The sequence below is a fragment of the Arachis stenosperma genome, chromosome 3, assembly GCF_014773155.1.
Source record: "Arachis stenosperma cultivar V10309 chromosome 3, arast.V10309.gnm1.PFL2, whole genome shotgun sequence".
NCBI classification, from domain to species: domain Eukaryota; kingdom Viridiplantae; phylum Streptophyta; class Magnoliopsida; order Fabales; family Fabaceae; genus Arachis; species Arachis stenosperma.
Genome location: NC_080379.1, coordinates 3,416,582 through 3,431,511, shown reverse-complemented (window position 1 = coordinate 3,431,511; position 14,930 = coordinate 3,416,582). Strand labels below are relative to the sequence as shown.

The following is a 14,930-nucleotide window of genomic DNA, read 5'->3' as shown; positions in this document are numbered from 1 at the left end:
ATTTATGTTTACACTAAAATTATGTGTGTATAAGTATACGTTAATTTATTTTTAATATATATTTTATATTTTAATATATATTTGTATCAATAATTAAATTTAATATAAATATAACATAATTATATATTTTTTTATATTTTATTTATATAATTAAAAATATCTAAAAGATACATTGCGTTTTTTTAATAACTATGGTGCATGTAGTGGCAAATTTAACTAGGATAATGGGCCATGGTTCCAAATTTTTTATAAAAAAATTAGTAATAGTTTTTCAAAAATTAAAGAGTAATTTAGTTGGTTAAAATGTTTTATGTTGTTTTGTTTTTTATTATAAAAACACCTTTACTTCTCATTATAAAATTAGTATTTTTATTTATTTAATTTAATATTATTTTATATATTATTATTTATTTAATTTAATTTTTTATATGATAAAAAATATTAGAATATTTAATAAGTATTAATATTATTTTATTTGTATAAATTAATAAAAAATCAATAAATATTATAAATTTTAATATTTATCCTTCTGATTTTTTTTTACATATTTTACAGGATATATATTTAAATTTTTATACAAGATAATGATGAAAAATCAAAGAATTGATGCATTTTATAAGAGGAAGACTAATATTCAATAAGGAGAACATACAACTTCTACAATATCAACACCTGTAAATAGTTCTTCTACTTTAATGAATCATAAAAAAAGTGAAATACAACTATCAAAAATTCAAAGAATTGCATCGAATGAAATTGACCTTAAATTTTTATGTTAAAATTTTGACCTTCCAAAATTTTGTTTCAAGCTCCATTACTGGGTACATGTATTTAAAAAAATACACGTAAATTGATTCTACTATTTAGAGACAAAAAGTTTTGGAAATTAATAGTGGATAGTATAAATATTACATTGTCTTTAATAAATAAATTTTATTAATTTATATGTGTAAATTTTGATAAATATAAATTATGTTGGTGTAAATTTTGTTAAATATAAGTGTAAAGTATACATTTTATATATAAATTTTTTAAATATAAATATAAATCATTATTATCAGATATTAGCTTAAAATAATAATATTTATTGATCATATAACATTATTATTTTAGTAATGTTATAGAAATATTAAGAGTCAATATTTATTTATTAATATTTTAGATTCACACTTTATTTTTAAACTATTAGAATTTAAAATTTAATATTTAAAATTTAGTATAAAAATATATTTGTTTGTCAATTATAAAACAAAAATAATAAGTTTTATTGATTATTATTATTATTATTATTATTATTATTATTATTATTATTATTAACCAATGAAGAAAGAAGTTGCACTAACATAATCAAAATCCTTTAATTCAAGTCTAATAAATAGACATTTGCATTAAAACTGAAAGAATAAAATTTTATTCAACACGAATATAAATCACCTTTACTTGGTGAAATACTTGTGGTTAGGATTAAAAAAAAATGGAAAAAAGCACAATGTCACTCTTAAAATAAATAAAAAATAACAAATTTGAAAAATAATGAATAATCAATCAATATAAATTGTTATTTTGCATTAATAAACAAAATAAAATAAAACTAAAACACAATGGCTCCGAGAGTTTAGTCTCAAATCAAATGTTGGTCTTTTCGGTTACACCTCGATCCTTTGATTTGGGGCGAATCAAAGTCTCGTTTTTGATGACTCAAACAACGCCATCTCTTCCCTCCAATTCCAACACCGACACACCCACCTCGGACTCCTCCTCGCACGCTGCTTCTGTGTCCAAAGCTCGTGTCTTTGTCAGGAGAAGCAAGAGGCCCAAAACCACTCTTGTGGCACTTCAACAAAAGGAGCTTGAGCCCCCAACACGTGATCATGACAAAGTTAGATTCTTTTCCTTCATTGGTCGTTGATTTTGCAATTGATTTGTTAATGGGTGTCTTTATCACTATAAAAATGTTGCATAATGTGCACCCTTGTCACCATATTTTGTTTTATTTTTGTTTTCAACTTAAAAATCAGTTTGTTGAATGCTTATTATGCTTTTGATGGTGATAATGACACTTATCCGTTTTTACTTAAACAGAGTTCTGGCCTTCCTGAAATTGAAGACTTTGCATACAGTGGAGCAAATAATGCATTTACTCAATCCAGTAAGTACTTGTTTGCTAAGTTCTCAAATTTTCTGGAAGTATTTATGGAAATGTTTTTGAATTGAAAACAGCTAGCCTTGTCCTTCCTTAGGACTTAGGAGTAAAATTATTTTTTCCAAAAACAGAAAAGGGGATAGTATTAGTATCAAAAAGTGCTGCAACTATTTATGGAAGATGAGGCCACCAGAATTTGTTGGTTTTGGCCATTAATTAGCCATCAATGTTTAAAAATGTAGGCTAAAAGTATATTGTTGAATTACTAGATTAAAAGAATTGGATTGATGGCTAAAAGTGATGGCCAAAAACAATAAATTTTGATGGTCCTTAAGCATTTCTCTTTATGGAAATGTGTTTGAATTGAAAACAGCTGGTTTGGTCTCTCCTTCGGGTAGGATGAAGCTGATTCATGAAAATGTTTACATCATTTATAGTCACAAACAAACATACCCTTAGCAATATGATTAATTGTTCCATAGTGACATGTGAATAAATTAGTCCTTATATGATGTGATTATAGAAAGCTTGAAAAGAAATGCATTGACAAAATGCCAAAATCAGAAAAGGGAAAATATCTGATATTCTGGAATCTATGTTAAGCTACTGCCATTGGCAGTGTTTTTTTTTAAAGCTTCTTTAGTTCTTTGTAGTATCTCATAAAAAAATGATACGTTTCAAGTGTATGAGGTAATTCCTATGTGCTTGGAGTGGTATCAAATATAAGCCTCAGATAGTCACTCAATGCACTTGCCACAAATTCTCATTATTGGGTTGTGTTCATTTAATGATAACTTTCCTTTCCAGGTAAATCAGAATTGGGCTTGGACGCGACTCTTGTGGAAAGTGAAGCTACTTCACCTAGACACAATGGTAAGATGTTTTATGATGAAGAAAAAAACTTTCTATTTACAAATCATTGTTAAATTCCATGCCATTTTTTTTTATTAGGAATGCATTGGGTGAAGTGTATTAAATTTAATTTGGCAGTTGGGACCTGAAAAATTTGTTGACCATGGACATAATATTTCTGTCATTTTTCACATATCAATTAGAAGCTAATATGGTTAGCTTAGCTGCTTCTCATTGATAGCATGGCAGCATCCTTAGTTTAGAAAGCTTAAATTATTTTGTTCATGTATGGTATAGGTGAATTACCTGCACACTGGGAAAGGGTGCTTGAGGGGATTCGCAGAATGAGGTGTTCTGCAGAAGCACCGGTAGACACTATGGGATGTGAGAAAGCTGGCGATACTCTACCTCCTAAGGTCTAACTCTGTATTCTTCTGCTGTTTGACGAATGGGGAAAGAAACATTCATCTGTATTCATTTTGTGTCTTGGTGGTTCTAAGAAAAAATGATTCTGAGATTTACATTTGGTTAGAGTATGGTTTCCAACACAATCATTTGGGGCAGGGAGGAAGAAAACAGATAAATGTTTTTTCTTTTCTTTCTTTTTTTTTGGATAAACTAATAGTAATCCATCAACAGGCATAGGTAGTTTGTGTTCAACTAATTGACAATGATGATTAAACTGGTTTCGTTTGGAGTCCTGAATTGATGCCTTGTCTTTTAGTTGCACAAGTTTCCTTTTCTTTTTTTGGTGCATGATAATTTGTCTTGAATTGTAGTGATTTTGGGTGCATTGTAATTCCTTAACCAAAATGTACTGTATGGAGCATGATACGAAAATAGCTTACTACTGTCTGAATTCTTTTGTGTTTAATTAGGAAAGAAGATTTGCTGTCCTAGTTTCTTCTCTTTTGTCAAGCCAAACCAAAGATCATGTTACTCATGGTGAGTACATATACTCTTTTATCGTAATATTTTTACATGCGTATGAAAATGTTTCAAGTTACAAATGTGTTTTTAAGAATAGGAGCAATCCAACGTCTTCTTGAAAATGGCCTACTTACCCCTGACGCAATCAACAATGCTGATGAAGAAACCATCAAAAAGATGCTTTACCCTGTATGTTTCTTTTTTCGTTTTAAAGATACTTCCTGTCTTGTGATTCTAGTAGTTTTGTCTTTATGGCATCTTAAGGATCATATTTTTGGGTGGTCAACATATCCTTAATTTGCACATTATCACATCAACTTCTTCTATGTCTATTATTGTGCTGCATCAATTGAATCTATGCTTGTATATTTGGTTATTGTTTATTTCAAGGTTGGGTTCTATACAAGAAAAGCCACCAACTTGAAAAAAATCGCAAACATTTGTCTCATGAAGTATGATGGAGACATACCTAGCACAATTGAGCAATTACTCTTACTTCCAGGCATAGGTCCTAAGATGGCTCATTTGGTATGTTTAATGGCTTTCATAATTCAAGAAGTACCCTTCCTTAGTTTTTCTGAAGTTCATGTTATTACTGCCCTTACAGGTCATGAATGTTGGATGGAACAATGTTCAAGGAATATGTGTTGATACTCATGTCCACCGCATCTGCAATCGACTTGGATGGGTGTCTAGACCCAGCACAAAACAGGTTCCTTTACATATGGACGCATCACATTTTGTCATCTCATTTATATGTTCTCAAACCATGTGACAAAAGTGACTAAGTTCCACATCCATTATCTAGGAAGGATACGACGTTTGTCTACGTGGTAGCATCTGATTTGATTTCTGTGTAAAACTCGTACATTGTCGATGCATGGCAATCAAACTCATATAAAAATATATATGCCATCAATATTATTCATATGTTAAAAGAGTACGAGAATGTAAACATCATAGCCTATTACTTTTGCAGCATGTTATTCAGCAATAATTGGTTGTTCTTTTGTGTGGCTTGGATTTATTGTCTTCTTCTACTTTGGTCACAATTGAAAGTCACTAACTAATCCTCTTCCATTTTGGTAGAAAACACTAACACCCGAAGAAACAAGAGAAGCATTGCAAAGATGGCTTCCAAGGGAAGAATGGGTTCCAATAAATCCTCTTTTGGTAGTCCAACTCATTTGAGCATTTCTCTCTTATGTTATTTTATGCTTCAATAGTTAATAACAGTATAAGGGATTTGGATCATCGGAATTTTGAATTTCACTTTAGAGGATAAAATGTGATCTTTCACAATTTATTTCATAAGTGGGATCAAGAGAAAATATGAGCGAGAAACTATTCAAAGATGAGAGATCATACTTTTCTCTCTAAAGTGAAAATTCAAAATTTAGAGAATCTAAATTTCAATATAAGATATTCAAACATTTCACATAATATCATTTTGTACAGGTAGGATTTGGACAAACCATTTGCACTCCCTTGAGACCTCGTTGTGGAGAATGTGGTATAAGTCATTTGTGCCCCTCGGCATTCAAGGAGGCCTCTAACTCAAGCCCATCTTCCAAGCCCAAAAAGTCTGGGGCTAATAAGAAGCGTTAGCCCAATTATCCAAGTATTCCGGAAGTATTAGTGTTCTAATAGTTTTAGTCATTCATCTCAACTATATAAATATATAGTTGAGATCAATAATTAAAATCATTAAAACACCCGTATTTCTGGAATAATTGAAATGTTTCCTAAGATATATAGACATAGCTCAGTATGGTAGCCTTATTATTTCACATTTAACATTGCACACAGCTTCACATGAATACTGATGTATGTTTTGTTGAAAAACTCCTCTAATACTGAAACCTGGTTGTGTAGTTAATCAGTTGATATATGTTAAGAAAGCTCCTCTAGCACAAAAAGGTTGCGCGGATATAATTTATCATTCTCACTCTCTATTTGTTAATAATCTACTTAAGGGTAAATGACTTGCTACGAATGCTTTTTCTGATTCTAATTAAGTTGAGACTGGAATACATAACCACCTAGATAAAGAACCAAGAGTATGCACATTATATATTCAGGATTAGTATACTTATTTATTAGTAAGCAACTTAGGATTAGTATGCCAACGAGTTATAGTTCAAATGATATAATCTCTTTATACTCATCTATAAACCGTGGGTTCCAATTTCTCAATCTCTGGGAAGTATCTATAAATCGTGGGTTCTAATTTCTCAATCTCTGGGAAGTAGCAAAAGCTATTTTTTTTTTTTTTTTACTTTTGGATTATGAAAAGTCACAATCTGCGTATTTGACACCATTTTAAAAAAAGTTTTTAACTTTTCGAAAAGTTAATTTGCAGCTTTTTGAAAAAGTAGAAATATATGACTTATATCTACTTCTCGACAAGTCATTCTACCACTTACTTAAAAAAATTTAATTTCAAAACAAAAAAAATCTACTTTCCTTCTGCACTCTGTGAAAAATATTGACCCTTCACCACCATTTTCACGCAAGATCTGTTAGAAACACTGGCCTTCCACCATAATTCTCACGCAATGTTCTAAACCTCACTATTTTCACGTAATGATTCATCTGATGGACGTAATGATACATCTGATGGAAGTATTGATCCTCCACCACCATTTTCAGACAATATTGCATTTGAACAACCTACTGCATATATTCCTTCTAAGTATTATATTTTTAATATGTGATTTTATAGCTTGCTATTATTTTCATAGTTAATTATAGCAAGTTTTTTACCTCAATAGAGGAGAAGAAAGTTCCAATAAGAGTAAAAAAAAAATAAAAAAATAGCAACAAAATATACATTGACACACATTTTATATTTATTTTTTATTTTCACCTACCATATCATACACAATATTAGTGATTAGGTTATGTAAAATCAACATTTAATATTGGAAAGTATTTGTTATGATCGTTATTTTAATATTCATTCTCTTATGTAAAAAAAATTATTTTTTTAGTTATTTATCCAAATGCTACAACTTTAAAATAAATATTTTTATAACTAAAAATTTAAATACAAAATAACTTATTTATAAGCTGCTATTAATAAAAGTCCTTATGTTTTAAGTTCTTTTTCTAAAAGAACTTATTTAAGTTATTTACCCAAACTTATCCAAGTATACTTATACTTATTTCCTTTATTGTTAGGATTTGGGCCGGTATTCAACATCCTGGGCCCTAAAAAGCTCAAATGGGATATAACTGGGCTCATTATATTATTTTACAAATGTTAACAAAAATGACATCGGTGTATTCCGACCCAAATTCAGGATCCGGATCCGGATCCGAATCTCACTCTCGCTCTGTCTCTCTCCAATAGTGACGGAGGAGTGTTGAACAGAAAACTGAAGAGAACTGAGCTCGGAAAACTGGAAGACTCTTCCTTTTAGAGAGAGACAGATTGATTTGCAATGACGGTAGCTGCGGGAATCGGTTACGCACTGATTGCTCTAGGACCTTCTCTCTCCATCTTCGTTTCCGTCATTTCCAAAAAGCCCTTCTTGATTCTCACTGTTCTCTCCAGGTACTCCTCTTTTTTCCCCATCCATAACCTAAATCTTAAGAAAAATAGCTTCTTTATTTAGTTTTATTTTACTTACAGCTCCATGACCTATTGAATTGCTATTTCAAGTTAGGGTTTTTCTGTCGAGATAAATTGCATTGCTATGCTATGATTGCCATGACAAATGATGACTTTGAAATTTGAATTTGGAATCTTTTTGTGTATTTTATTGATTTTGTGGCAGTACACTGTTGTGGCTTATGAGTTTGATTGCACTGTCTGGAATATGGAGAGGTTTTCTGCCACTCAAAACTACTTCATGGTGGCCATATGCTATACTTATACTCTCATCCATTGCTTTTCAAGAAGTCCTTCGCCTTCTCTTCTGGAAAATTTACAAGTAAGCTTATATATACACATATGCTGTTACTTTTGCAAGTGCAGGTTCAGCTGTTATTCATTTCATGTTGTGTCTCTTGGAACTATTTATGAGGAAATTTTTTAGTGCTTAAGTTACTGCTGTGCAATACAATGCTATTTTGATGTTGAATTTGGGGAAGTTGGTCATTTGATGCTGTGTAGGAGGTTGGAAGATACTTTAGATGCTTTTGCTGATAGAGTAGCGAAACCACATTTGTTCCTGACGGATAAGATGCTGATAGCGCTTGGTAAGAAAATTGGAGGCCTTCATTTTCGCCTATTTTCCTGATCCGTGCTTGCATCTGTTTTCCGGATCATTTGTTTACTGCTGTATCTTAATTGCATATTTCTTGCAGCTGGTGGTTTGGGTCATGGTGTCGCGCATGCTGTGTTCTTCTGCATCAGCGTATTGACTCCTGCTTTTGGTCCTGCTACTTATTTTGTCGACCAATGCTCGAAGGTTCCATTTTTCCTTCTTTCTGGTGAGATTTTTTCCCTGCTACATGTTCTTGTATGCTTGTATATGAATGGCATGGGATTCTGCAGCTTCAAAAACTTTTCGAAAAATTTTATACCCCAGGCGTAACTGCACATTTATTTTTTTGATGTGAATCTGTAGCACGAGTCTTGAAGTAGACTTTCTATCTTTGTTATATGTATATATCTCTTTGTAATTGTGCATAAACAGTTGTACCTAAATATTTTGATTCTGCATATAGATGTAGCCTTTTCAATATTTTGCTTCTTTTTTCCGATCAGTTCACCTTTTATATGTATGCATATTGCAGCCCTTATTGCTCTTGCATTCGTCACAATCCATACTTTCTCGATGGTCATCGCATTTAATGGGTATGCTGAGGGGAACAAAGTGGACGAGTATTTTGTTCCCATTGTTCACGTGGTTGCAGGAGTTCTGGTAAAGTCTCATCCTTTACAAAAATATTTATGCACCATACTCTCATAATTTAGGATAGTAAGTTTCTAGACATCTCTCTTTCTTTTGCTCCCTTACCAACATATTAAGTTCTTTAGGGCCAGTACGCTAGAAATGATGTAAAAATGTTAGATAATGTTAGACCTCTTATCCAAATAATGAGCTGTAGAATCCAAATAATTTGTAATGGCATTCAATTTGTTACATGACATAGTTCCAATGATTTGGGATCTTGAAATAGAAAAGTAGTTCATCGATGCATTTATGTTATTGAGGATAAAAAATGCCATATTTATTTGGTAACTAATCAAGCCAAACATAGTGAGTCAAGCTTGAATTGCTCACAAAATACATTGTATCAGTATGCATGAATTTGGATATGTAATTGAAACTATAACTGAAAAATCCTCTACGAAAGTACGAATATATTTTGAAATGTTATTAATTAAATTAGCACTTTTATGATATTTATTATTCTTTACCTCCAATGAATGCTTAAAACTATATTGATTTCAGTGACTTGCTGTTTCTTTCTTTTAGACTCTGATAAATTTGGCTCCTGGGGGTTGCACTGTTGGCATTCCTCTCCTTTACATCGTTGCGATCTTGACATTGTTTCACTGTGGGAGGATGGTTTGGAGAAGATTATTGACAGAAAATAGAATAAGTCTCAATCACTCATAGTCATGATAATCTTTGTTAAGAAGTCTCGTCTAATGTCTATAGTTGCTTAAGTCCTCGCTACTCACCATTTTGGTTGAAATACTTATGAGGCCACTTAGTTATATTGAAATTGAAAGTGTTTACTTGAATCTAAGTTCTCATTTTCTAGTTTCATTCATCTTCAGTGGGATCGATCATGTAGGTTTACTTGAGCCCTAGTCATTTATGATTGAAGAAACAAACAGATCTGGTTGCTTCATGAAGTATAGATTCTTTCACAAATTGGCCGCGTTAACAATTTAACATAAGGTGGGATCTATTGGTACTGGTGTAAGATCTGATATACTTTCCATTTGATAACTGCTATAAAAATAGATTATTGTGTCAAAATTTAGTGAAAATAGACATCATTAACAAAGTGATTAAATAACGTTTTCCCCAATACATTTAAAAAGTATGTATTATGCTGATTTAAAAGTATATAATGTACTAAATTTTGAATTAATGTGAATTTAAACCCAAGGACATTGTTTCTACACACTAGTCTGATACTGAAAATGGTTCATTGGTCTCTTTTTTGTTTACACGGACAATTTTATTTTGCTTGGTTAGCTACAACCAGAGCACATTGTTAATTCTACTAAAATGAAAATTTGGTCTGTCACTTGGCAATAAAAATATGAAGGTTTCATAGTTAAGTTGCTTCTAATGCAAGTAGCTATGGAGTAATTATAAGAGAAATTCTCTATTTTTTGCATTACCCAATCAAATGACTTACACATCAATTAAGAAACCAACAAAAAATTAAAAATTACAATGATTACAATAGGACAAGCTCCTCACTTCATATTGGGGGGTTTTGTTTTACTTGTCAAAGAACCCAACTGTACACAACCTCAAAAGATTGCAGCATGCATGCACACATTTGGTTTTTTGCTGTCCTTGCATGAATCATCATCATGAGCCACTTTCTTAACTATTTCCAGGGAGGCATGAACTGAGAACCTGTGCTACCTCCTCATCATGTTTTAATTGGTTACCTTCACAGATTTGTCTTTGAAGAGCCTGAAACTCAATGCGTTTAGCATTGCTCTTGAATACTGGCGAGACGACATCTTCCAATCTGCTCCTGACTTCATCATTGCCTTGAACTCATCGAAACTGATTCGGCCATCCTTTTTAACCAGAACAGCAAATGAAAAACAAAGATATAACATTATATTGGACCTAAAAGGTTATGAGAGTTGTATTTTTCAGAGTAGCTAAGAATTTCTTGTTACCTTGTCTAAGTCCACATCATTGAGGATGTCTGTGATCACCTGCTCATCAGTGTGTTCATCATCAGCTGATAAAGCCTCTTTCAATTCGTCAAACTCGATGAATCCGGTTTGATTCTTGTCAAAGTCACGGAATGCATCTGTCAGAGTCTCTTCACTTCCAATCCTCCTTAGGAAAACACTCATTGTGATAAATTCCTCACGGTTCAAGGTGCCATTTCCATCAACATCTGCCTGTTTGTCATCAACAAAAAAACAAATCGTCGTATGAATGATATCATAGAAATAACTCTGTAGATCGATGCAGAGATGAAACTTGAAAGAAACAGAAATCTTGTATAGAGAACTTACAGCATCCATCAGCATCTTGACATCAAGATCAGGAAGTGTGTGTCCAAACAGTGCAAGGCCGTCTTTGAGCTCCTCAAATGACAAGTCTCCATTCTTGTCCTTGTCCATCATATGGAACATTTTGGTCATGCTATCAAGTTGCTCATCAGGAAGGTTATCAGCCACCACCTTGTGAAGCAGACAAGACAGTAATTTAGGACTTTAGATTAAGATCCACATTTTGATTAGTAAACTATTAAAAGGGGTTCCCAAAAACTTACTCTAAGAACCTTCTTCTTGAATCTATTCATTAAGGAGAATTGCTTGATCCTATTTCTCACTTGGTCTCCAAGGGAAACATTTCTACCATGCTCCCTATGTAGTATCCAAGAATGGTCTTCAAGTGGAAGAAAATATATATTAGTACAGATTTCTCATGGAAGATGGAACCAACCCGAATTTATTGGTGTAAACATGTTTTATATAAACATTTAATCATGTATAACCAAGTAAAGAAATTAACATCAACACCTATTATTTGAATAATCATCTAAAAGAAATGATTTGTGAATTTGAAGCACATACCAAGGACTTCTTGAACTGTTATCCTGGTTTGTGGATTTGGATCAAGCATACGCTTAACAAGGTGTTTTGCTTCATCTGAAACTTTAGGCCAAGGATCTCTTGTGAAGTCCAAATGACCCCTGATGATTGCTTGTGCAATTCCTTCCTCAGTTTCTGTATCAGTTACAATCTCATAATTAGAAGCAGCTCCACATATATATGACGACAAACCTTTGAAGAAAGGGACTTCAATTTTCTCAATATTCGTTATCATTTCATCATATGCAATTATAGAACTCATTCTATTCTATAATAATAAAATGGTGAGTACATAATAAATTCAAGAAAAAAGGAGTAACACAAACATTTTCAAAAGTAAACAGAAAGTACCTGCCCAAAAGGGAGGAACTCCACAAAGCAAAATATAGAGAATGACGCCAGTGCTCCATATATCAACTTCATTTCCATAGTTACGTCTTAGAACCTCTGGAGCCATGTAATAGGGACTTCCAACGATTTCATTAAATCTTTGGCCTGTAACCACATTGTAAAGTTTTGTTATATAGTAATGAAAACAATTGCCATATTACAGTACGTAGTATTGGCACTGAAATAATAACATCATGAAACTTTACCAGGTGTATAAAATGTGGAAAGACCAAAATCAATAGCCTTCAATTGGGAGCTCTCACTTGCATCTGCAAACAAGAAATTTTCAGGTTTCAAGTCCCTGTGGATTACGCCATGTTCATGGCACACCTGCAAAATGAATCAATGCTTAGATGATGAGTGTCTTAAGCAATGAAAAAGTTACAATAACAATGTTCTATATGCTGATGACATCATGTACAAAAATTCACCAGAGCACCAACTCTGGAACACTTCGTCTCGACAACTAACAAGGAATCTGAAAATTTCTTTGGCAACCATTAACCACTAGTTGGCATGAAAATTTTACACCTTTGTTTCAACATCAACCATGTGAATATATATATGCTTCAGTTTCTCCTAGAAAACTCTCATTCTAGTGCATTTTTCATTTGCATGCATGGTTGTCAAAAAAATGTCTTATTAGAGAATCATATGCTAATATACTAGTGTATTTGTGAGCATGTATATACCCCTAAGACAACGTACATTAACTATTTGATATTTGAGCGGAGTTATTTGAATACAATAATTATCAAATTTCATATGAATATCTAACTTATTCATTCGAAACCAAATGAAATACAGACTCACGTCTCATTTAATAATAGATTGCTAATATACATTGAGTCAAAATGAGATAATGTCAATGTTCAAATAAGTTATCACAATAAACCAAACAAATGACTATCATGTTCATTTCCACCAAGAAAACAACAAAAAAGCGAATTAATTACTTCCGGCCATCTTCGAAAGTTAGAGGATAAATATCATTTTCTATATATTTTCGTATAATACATCAAATTATACATGTATTTAACACATGAAATATATCTACTTACATGTTTTCTATAAATATATGGAAAAAACATGTTTGAATTAAATTCTAAATAAGACTAAAAAATTTAAACTATATATGTTAAGATTGATTGAATGTACGATTATTTCATAGCTTAAAAATGCACAAAACAAACAAAAAAAATATGGAAGAGACAAAACAACAAACAGGTACCTTGCAGACTTCAAGTATGGTCTTGGTAACATTAGCAGCAGCGCGCTCGGTGTAATGGCCTTTGGCGACAATACGATCGAAAAGCTCGCCGCCTTGGCACAACTCCATGACAAGGTACACGGCATCTTTATCTTCATAAGCCTCTCTGAACGACACAATGTTAGGGTGCTTCGGCAAGTGCCTCATGATCTGCACCTCCCTCCTCACATCTTGCACATCGATCTCCGTTCTCAGCTTCGACTTTGCGATCTTCTTGCAAGCGAACGCCTCGCCGGTTTTCAGATCCACGCACCGATGAGTCACCCCGAACTCGCCCCTTCCGAGCTCTTTTCCGAACTGGTACCGGTCAAAAATGTTCCCCGAAGTAGGGTTTGTCACCACATTGATGGCGCGAACGTTTACCGGGGATTTTCGCGGCACGGGCGACGGTGTTGAAGGCTCATAGTACTCGTTTCCATGGTGGTTATGTACGTGGCTCTTTGGACTTGAAGCCTTTTGGTCTTTGGATCTTTTGTTACGTGGAACATTATTATTCCCATGCGTTGAAATGCAGCTTCCCATGGACGAAAAGAGGCTCACAATTCAAAACACCGAGTTCTGAATTGTGCTGCCTTGGGAGTTTCGTCTTTCCTCGGTTCACACAATTCAGAACGCTTCGTTTTGAATTGTTTTTGGCGACGGTAGCGGTGGCGGTGGTAATAATAAAATTCGAAGAAGAATAACAATTCTTCTTTTTTTATTTATATATTAATTCTTTTTTAGGGTTGTGGTGGTGTTGAAACTTGAAAGTGGTGTTTATGTGGAAACGAGCCTCCTATATCGCCATGGGAAGAGATTAGGGAAGAAAACCGGAAAAAGGCTTAAAATGTGAAGAGTGCCAGAAAGAGAGAATGAGGGAGGATGCTATGTTTGGGTGTGGAGGGTGGTTCTTAAGAGCTGGAACACATACTTGGTCCCGCCATTTTCTAAGGGTTGTTGCCATTCTTATTTTGTTATTGTTATTGTTATTATTATTCTTCTATTATTATTTAAAAAAAAAAAGTGACATGCATGCATGCATGCAAACCAATCAACAAAATATGGTGATGATTAGATAGGGTGGCTAACTTGCTATATTGTGGAGTTCAGGTTGGATTAGATTGTTGGTGTGGGATGCCAAAATATCATCGTATGTATCTCGGGTTAGTTGTTATTTGATGAGGACATAGTTATTTAGAATTTTTTTTTTCCCCTTCATGGCTTCATCCCTCGCTTAGGTTGCATGATATCTGTTAAGATGTCCAAAATAATAATTCTAAAACAAACATATTATTTTTAGATTAACTTTGGAGCCTAATATATATACTAATATTGGGTTAATCAAGTGATCCTATTTTTAATAATATAACGTTTGAATCCTCCTAATGAATATATATTAGAGAATGCATCTTTGATTTTTGAACTAAATTAATCAAATCCTAAGTAATAGAGTTCAAATAATGATTAAGGAAATAAAATTTCGATGTTGAATTAACACCTTTTAAATAAGAAGACCACTCAGATAAAGACACTTAAAACGTCTTTTTTTAAAGATGTTTTTATATTGTGTTTTAATTGATTTCTGTATAATTTATTCGGTG

The 14,930-nt window shown here is 32.8% G+C and overlaps 3 protein-coding genes across 5 annotated transcripts; 2 read left to right on the top strand and 1 right to left on the bottom strand.

Moving 5' to 3' along the window:
• The first annotated feature begins 1,613 nt into the window (after positions 1-1,613).
• On the top strand, positions 1,614-5,966 carry LOC130969398 (endonuclease III homolog 1, chloroplastic). Of its 2 annotated transcripts, none has more exons than XM_057895091.1 (10): positions 1,614-1,879; positions 2,083-2,149; positions 2,951-3,016; positions 3,293-3,411; positions 3,874-3,940; positions 4,023-4,114; positions 4,316-4,453; positions 4,533-4,637; positions 5,015-5,098; positions 5,388-5,966. In XM_057895091.1, the coding sequence occupies exons 1-10, from the start codon at positions 1,631-1,633 to the stop codon at positions 5,415-5,417; spliced, it is 1,017 nt and encodes a 338-aa protein (XP_057751074.1). In that variant the 5' UTR covers positions 1,614-1,630; the 3' UTR covers positions 5,418-5,966. The 2 variants fall into 2 exon arrangements, with proteins under 2 accessions (XP_057751074.1, XP_057751073.1); XM_057895090.1 differs by having other exon boundaries at positions 5,384-5,953.
• A 1,338-nt stretch (positions 5,967-7,304) lies between these two features.
• On the top strand, positions 7,305-9,852 carry LOC130969560 (gamma-secretase subunit APH1-like). The gene is made up of 6 exons (XM_057895339.1): positions 7,305-7,484; positions 7,708-7,863; positions 8,046-8,131; positions 8,240-8,365; positions 8,672-8,799; positions 9,358-9,852. The coding sequence occupies exons 1-6, from the start codon at positions 7,372-7,374 to the stop codon at positions 9,499-9,501; spliced, it is 753 nt and encodes a 250-aa protein (XP_057751322.1). The 5' UTR covers positions 7,305-7,371; the 3' UTR covers positions 9,502-9,852.
• Positions 9,853-10,494: 642 nt separating this feature from the next.
• LOC130970475 (calcium-dependent protein kinase 24) lies at positions 10,495-13,512 on the bottom strand. 2 transcript variants are annotated; one of them, XM_057896570.1, is made up of 8 exons: positions 13,312-13,512; positions 12,287-12,410; positions 12,042-12,185; positions 11,673-11,825; positions 11,369-11,484; positions 11,105-11,276; positions 10,761-10,987; positions 10,495-10,655 (listed from the first exon to the last, which is right to left on the bottom strand). In XM_057896570.1, exons 1-8 carry the CDS (start codon positions 13,495-13,497, stop codon positions 10,509-10,511), a joined length of 1,269 nt encoding a protein of 422 aa, XP_057752553.1. In that variant the 5' UTR covers positions 13,498-13,512; the 3' UTR covers positions 10,495-10,508. The 2 variants fall into 2 exon arrangements, with proteins under 2 accessions (XP_057752553.1, XP_057752552.1); XM_057896569.1 differs by having other exon boundaries at positions 10,761-10,991; positions 11,109-11,276.
• Positions 13,513-14,930: the final 1,418 nt, after the last annotated feature.

Excerpts from the sequence above, each read along its gene's own strand:
- LOC130969398 (XM_057895090.1), top strand. The coding sequence starts at position 1,631 with ATGTTGGTCTTTTCGGTTACACCTCGATCCTTTGATTTGGGGCGAATC. Across the intron at positions 3,017-3,292 it reads TACTTCACCTAGACACAATG|GTGAATTACCTGCACACTGG; the intron begins GTAAGATGTTTT and ends TGTATGGTATAG. Across the intron at positions 3,941-4,022 it reads CAAAGATCATGTTACTCATG|GAGCAATCCAACGTCTTCTT; the intron begins GTGAGTACATAT and ends TTTTAAGAATAG.
- LOC130970475 (XM_057896570.1), bottom strand. The coding sequence starts at position 13,497 with ATGAGGCACTTGCCGAAGCACCCTAACATTGTGTCGTTCAGAGAGGCT. Across the intron at positions 12,411-13,311 it reads CCATACTTGAAGTCTGCAAG|GTGTGCCATGAACATGGCGT; the intron begins GTACCTGTTTGT and ends TTCATTTTGCAG. Across the intron at positions 11,826-12,041 it reads AGTTCCTCCCTTTTGGGCAG|AAACTGAGGAAGGAATTGCA; the intron begins GTACTTTCTGTT and ends TAACTGATACAG.
- LOC130969560 (XM_057895339.1), top strand. The coding sequence starts at position 7,372 with ATGACGGTAGCTGCGGGAATCGGTTACGCACTGATTGCTCTAGGACCT. Across the intron at positions 7,864-8,045 it reads CTCTTCTGGAAAATTTACAA|GAGGTTGGAAGATACTTTAG; the intron begins GTAAGCTTATAT and ends GATGCTGTGTAG. Across the intron at positions 8,800-9,357 it reads ACGTGGTTGCAGGAGTTCTG|ACTCTGATAAATTTGGCTCC; the intron begins GTAAAGTCTCAT and ends TCTTTCTTTTAG.